Raw genomic sequence first — 6,000 nt, forward strand, 5'->3', positions numbered from 1 at the left:
CCCATTCCCCCCTCGGAGGGGCGAGGACGGACCCATTCCCCCCTCGGAGGGGCGAGGACGGACCCATTCCCTCCTCGGAGGGGCGAGGACAGACGGACCCATTCCCCCCTCGGAGGGGCGAGGACAGACGGACCCATTCCCCCCTCGGAGGGGCGAGGACGGACCCATTCCCCCCTCGGAGGGGCGAGGACAGACGGACCCATTCCCCCCTCGGAGGGGCGAGGACGGACCCATTCCCTCCTCGGAGGGGCGAGGACGGACCCATTCCCCCCTTGGAGGGGCGAGGACAGACGGACCCATTCCCCCCTCGGAGGGGCGAGGACGGACCCATTCCCCCCTCGGAGGGGCGAGGACGGACCTATTCCCTCCTCGGAGGGGCGAGGACAGACGGACCTATTCCCTCCTTGGAGGGGCGAGGACAGACGGACCTATTCCCTCCTTGGAGGGGCGAGGACAGACGGACCTATTCCCTCCTTAAAAGGAGCCAATGGGTCCCCTCCGAGGTTTGGTAGTCGCATACTTCCAAGTCACTTCCTTCAAAAACGAAGCAAGTATACTTCCAAGCCACGGCTTCGGAAAACAAAGAAGAATGGAACAGGCTAACAAGTGTGCCACTCTCTCTAACGGTTTCAACATAAACTTTACTGAAAATAAATCCCTCACGATGTCGATCTAATTATGAACTTGCTTTACTTTCACGGAACACATTTTTGGTGATAACAAATTTAACAAAGTCACATATTTACCAACACATGTTCTACGCCACTACATACTTACATTTAAATGTGTGCTGCGCTGCTCGGTTCAGCCATTCTCCGCAAGGGTTTTTGAAATTGGTCCGTGCGCAAAGGATTGTGGGGATTTGAAGGACGCGAAGTGTACCCATGTGCAGCCTCGAAATTACCCCAAGGACGCGGCCTCGGTAGAATTCCAAGTATGCTGGAGATTGGAACAGTCCTTCGGCGGCACTCGATGGCGTAGTATCCTTGAAATATTGGCTTGGAAGCCAGTTTCCTCCAGATTGAGAAACGGCCTCAGTTTGAACCTGTCGACCAGCTGATGTCGTTTGATAGTTTTCACGGTTATAATGGATATGACTAACTCTTTGTTGTCTCCCCCTCAGGCCCCTCCTCCTCCATGGAAGCCTCCCACCCTGTTAACCCCCCCGGCCTGCTGTATCAGGATCAAACCCTCCCCCCCCCCCTGATGCACCTGCCATATGAAGCCCCCCCCACAGCCTACCTGCCCTCCGCCCCTGCCCCCGCTCCTCTTCCTCACCCCTCCCACCTTTCCCATCACTCCTCATACCACTGCCTCCCCCACTCTGCCCACTGGGGGGCACTGCAGAACGGGGGACACACAGCGAGGGTGTACTGTCCCCCCCCCACCTCCCACATGGTGGGTTACATCACAGCCCAGCCCCCCCACCACACCACCCACTACCTCCCCCCCTCCATCTGACTCCCACAGCACCCCCCATGTCCCCATTAGCTCGTGTCCATGCTAACAGCGCTAACGAGTCAGCAGGACGTTTCTCACAGCGCTGAGAAAAATACACATTTCTGCAAAAAAATGTAAATGTTTGAAGTCCCAGTTTGAGAGGGATCGCTTTGAGTTCGCCTTCTGTTGGAACGGCTCGTTCTGTGACTGAATAAAGGGTTACACCAGCAGACTGTGACTGTTGTTATTATTATTATATGACTTTAATATTATTCATGGTGGTTGTTGTTGTTGTTGTTGTTGCTCTCATCAGGAATATGAAGAGCTGCAGTCATTTCAACATGTGGCTTTTGATGAGTCCATTTAACATTCATTTCTTCATTTCAATGTAATACACTTGCATTAAGTTTTGAAATGTAGTTTTTGTATAATTCTATTTTAAACGTTGTTTTAATATTTAGTTGATTTAAATATGTGCTTCATTTGAATATTGACACAATAACGGCTCATTACAGAAAATAACTTTATTTATTTTTAAAAACAGATCATCCTTAGGTACAAGACAGGAGGTAGTTAATCCTCCAATGGAGTGAAGCGTTGTGGTGTTGTCATGGTAACAGCTCGGGGGGGATCTCCACGGCCCAGAGGTCACGACCCCCCCGAACGCTCAGTGGGGCCTTAAGCCAGCGTGGATTGGACAGCCGGGTCAGGTGCTTCTGCTGCAGACCAATCAGAAGAGCTGCCTGCTCCAGCTCCTGCAGCTCCGCCCCCTGCAGGGAGGAGGGGCACTGCCAGGTCCCGCCCACATCCACCAGACCTGAAACACAGACGAGGCATTAAGGTACACACAGGTGCTGCCTTCAGTTACACAGACGAGGCCTTCAGGTACACACAGGTGCTGCCTTCAGTTACACAGACGAGGCCTTCAGGTACACACAGGTGCTGCCTTCAGTTACACAGACGAGGCCTTCAGGTACACACAGGTGCTGCCTTCAGTTACACAGACGAGGCCTTCAGGTACACACAGGTGCTGCCTTCAGTTACACAGACGAGGCCTTCAGGTACACACAGTAAAGGTGTTGCTTACCTGCTACCACCCCGCGGCCGAACCTCTCTCCTCCCTCCAGCAGCTCTTGGATCTGACCCCGGTTCATCAGTCCGCTCAGCGCCTGTCTCCACTCGCCCCCCTCCCAGTCCCTCTGGGCAATGTGGATCCCCAGAGTCTGGTTCTCTAGCGGCGCCAAAACCGGACGCCAGCGACTCTCCACCGTCTTCAGCCCGTCCAGAACCAGGCCAGCGTAAGGCTGCCGGAACGACAAGCACCACACCTGCTGCGCCATTCTAAAAAACAAACGCACCTCACGTGTAAATCAAACGCATCACGTGTAAATCAAACGCATCACATAAATCAAACGCACCTCACGTGTAAACAAACGCACCTCAAGTGTAAATCAAACGCACCTCACGTATAAATCAAAAGCATCTCAAGTGTAAATCAAACGCACCTCACATAAATATTCCACTAAGATATATTCAAAGTCTGTGCTTTAGGAAGTTTAGTGTCAGTAGCTGTTAAATGTTGTTCAATGTTTCCCTCAGCTGACGGACTGTTATTCAGGTCGCACAGATTCCACTTCTGCTTCTCTGGGTTTCTTCTTCTCCGGGTGAAATGTGTGCAGCGGCTCTGCTGCCCTCCTCAGGCGGACCGGGGTAATGCAGAGTCACATGTTTAATCCTGTTGTTAAAGGTAGGGTAGGTCATTCACTTCAGAAACACTTAAAGGTGGGGTAGGTAATTCACTTCAGAAACACTTAAAGGTGGGGTAGGTAATTCGCTTCAGAAACACTTAAAGGTGGGGTAGGTAATTCACCTCAGAAACACTTAAAGGTGGGGTAGGTCATTCACTTCAGAAACACTTAAAGGTGGGGTAGGTCATTCACTTCAGAAACACTTAAAGGTGGGGTAGGTCATTCGCTTCAGAAACACTTAAAGGTGGGGTAGGTCATTCACTTCAGAAACACTTAAAGGTGGGGTAGGTAATTCACTTCAGAAACACTTAAAGGTGGGGTAGGTAATTCACTTCAGAAACACTTAAAGGTGGGGTAGGTCATTCACTTCAGAAACACTTAAAGGTGGGGTAGGTAATTCGCTTCAGAAACACTTAAAGGTGGGGTAGGTCATTCACTTCAGAAACACTTAAAGGTGGGGTAGGTCATTCACTTCAGAAACACTTAAAGGTGGGGTAGGTCATTCACTTCAGAAACACTTAAAGGTGGGGTAGGTCATTCACTTCAGAAACACTTAAAGGTGGGGTAGGTAATTCGCTTCAGAAACACTTAAAGGTGGGGTAGGTAATTCACCTCAGAAACACTTAAAGGTGGGGTAGGTAATTCACCTCAGAAACACTTAAAGGTGGGGTAGGTCATTCACTTCAGAAACACTTAAAGGTGGGGTAGGTCATTCACTTCAGAAACACTTAAAGGTGGGGTAGGTCATTCGCTTCAGAAACACTTTTTGTTATTTTCCATGGAATGCTCTTAACATCCCGATGGCAATGAATGCATTAAATGCTTTGAAGCTGTGGCGCTGTAAAAAGCACGACCAATCATCTGAGCCGGCCCGGGTCAGATTATTGGATGGCCTACCTGCCTGTCAGCCTTCCATCTGTGCACAAACTGATCTCGCGCCCTCATTGGTCATGTGAGTGTTCGTGTGTGTTGGAGGAGGGGCTCTGTGAGGAAGTCTGAAGGAAGGGGCACATTTTTTTCGGCTACGTATTTTCAAATTCTAGCGCACTCGAGCTGGTTTCTCCATTCTTACCTACCTTAAAGAACTGAAGCTGTCAGCAAATATATTAATGCCAATAACTTCAGACTCTAAATCAGTAGCTTTCATAACTTCAGACTCTAAATCAGTAGCTTTCATAACTTCAGACTCTAAATCAGTAGCTTTCATAACTTCAGACTCTAAATCAGTAGCTTTCATAACTTCAGACTCTAAATCAGTAGCTTTCATAACTTCAGACTCTAAATCAGTAGCTCTCATAACTTCAGACTCTAAATCAGTAGCTCTCATAACTTCAGACTCTAAATCAGTAGCTTTCATAACTTCAGACTCTAAATCAGTAGCTTTCATAACTTCAGACTCTAAATCAGTAGCTCTCATAACTTCAGACTCTAAATCAGTAGCTCTCATAACTTCAGACTCTAAATCAGTAGCTCTCATAACTTCAGACTCTAAATCAGTAGCTCTCATAACTTCAGACTCTAAATCAGTAGCTTTCATAACTTCAGACTCTAAATCAGTAGCTTTCATAACTTCAGACTCTAAATCAGTAGCTCTCATAACTTCAGACTCTAAATCAGTAGCTCTCATAACTTCAGACTCTAAATCACTAGCTCTCATAACTTCAGACTCTAAATCAGTAGCTTTCATAACTTCAGACTCTAAATCAGTAGCTCTCATAACTTCAGACTCTAAATCAGTAGCTCTCATAACTTCAGACTCTAAATCAGTAGCTCTCATAACTTCAGACTCTAAATCAGTAGCTCTCATAACTTCAGACTCTAAATCAGTAGCTTTCATAACTTCAGACTCTAAATCAGTAGCTTTCATAACTTCAGACTCTAAATCAGTAGCTCTCATAACTTCAGACTCTAAATCAGTAGCTCTCATAACTTCAGACTCTAAATCAGTAGCTCTCATAACTTCAGACTCTAAATCAGTAGCTCTCATAACTTCAGACTCTAAATCAGTAGCTCTCATAACTTCAGACTCTAAATCAGTAGCTTTCATAACTTCAGACTCTAAATCAGTAGCTCTCATAACTTCAGACTCTAAATCAGTAGCTTTCATAACTTCAGACTCTAAATCAGTAGCTCTCATAACTTCAGACTCTAAATCAGTAGCTCTCATAACTTCAGACTCTAAATCAGTAGCTTTCATAACTTCAGACTCTAAATCAGTAGCTCTCATAACTTCAGACTCTAAATCAGTGGCTCTCATAACTTCAGACTCTAAATCAGTAGCTTTCATAACTTCAGACTCTAAATCAGTAGCTTTCATAACTTCAGACTCTAAATCAGTAGCTCTCATAACTTCTGACTCTAAATCAGTAGCTCTCATAACTTCTGACTCTAAATCAGTAGCTCTCATAACTTCAGACTCTAAATCAGTAGCTCTCATAACTTCAGACTCTAAATCAGTAGCTCTCATAACTTCTGACTCTAAATCAGTAGCTCTCATAACTTCAGACTCTAAATCAGTAGCTCTCATAACTTCAGACTCTAAATCAGTAGCTCTCATAACTTCAGACTCTAAATCAGTAGCTTTCATAACTTCAGACTCTAAATCAGTAGCTCTCATAACTTCAGACTCTAAATCAGTAACTCTCATAACTTCAGACTCTAAATCAGTAGCTCTCATAACTTCAGACTCTAAATCAGTAGCTCTCATAACTTCAGACTCTAAATCAGTAGCTCTCATAACTTCAGACTCTAAATCAGTAGCTCTCATAACTTCAGACTCTAAATCAGTAGCTTTCATAACTTCAGACTCTAA

The 6,000-nt window shown here is 46.2% G+C and overlaps 2 protein-coding genes across 5 annotated transcripts in view; one reads left to right on the forward strand and one right to left on the reverse strand.

The window, feature by feature from the left end:
- LOC307043435 (UDP-N-acetylglucosamine transferase subunit ALG13-like) overlaps positions 1-1,670 on the forward strand; it is a 39,795-nt gene extending 38,125 nt beyond the window's left edge. The window contains 1 exon segment of the mRNA XM_079687889.1: positions 1,124-1,670. Coding sequence (XP_079544015.1) covers positions 1,124-1,461 — 338 coding nt within the window. The 3' untranslated portion in view covers positions 1,462-1,670.
- Positions 1,671-1,954: 284 nt separating this feature from the next.
- LOC307043509 (protein EOLA1-like) lies at positions 1,955-3,134 on the reverse strand. 4 transcript variants are annotated; one of them, XM_079688005.1, is made up of 4 exons: positions 2,946-3,134; positions 2,859-2,901; positions 2,528-2,798; positions 1,955-2,257 (listed from the first exon to the last, which is right to left on the reverse strand). In XM_079688005.1, the coding sequence occupies exons 3-4, from the start codon at positions 2,778-2,780 to the stop codon at positions 2,049-2,051; spliced, it is 462 nt and encodes a 153-aa protein (XP_079544131.1). In that variant the 5' UTR covers positions 2,781-2,798; positions 2,859-2,901; positions 2,946-3,134; the 3' UTR covers positions 1,955-2,048. The 4 variants fall into 4 exon arrangements, with proteins under 4 accessions (XP_079544131.1, XP_079544130.1, XP_079544132.1 ...); XM_079688004.1 differs by lacking the exon at positions 2,859-2,901 and having other exon boundaries at positions 2,528-2,781; positions 2,902-3,133; XM_079688006.1 differs by lacking the exon at positions 2,859-2,901 and having other exon boundaries at positions 2,528-2,781; positions 2,946-3,132.
- Between the last annotated feature and the right edge of the window lie 2,866 nt (positions 3,135-6,000).

This window comes from Notothenia rossii, assembly GCF_949606895.1.
Source record: "Notothenia rossii genome assembly, chromosome: 1".
NCBI lineage: Eukaryota > Metazoa > Chordata > Actinopteri > Perciformes > Nototheniidae > Notothenia > Notothenia rossii.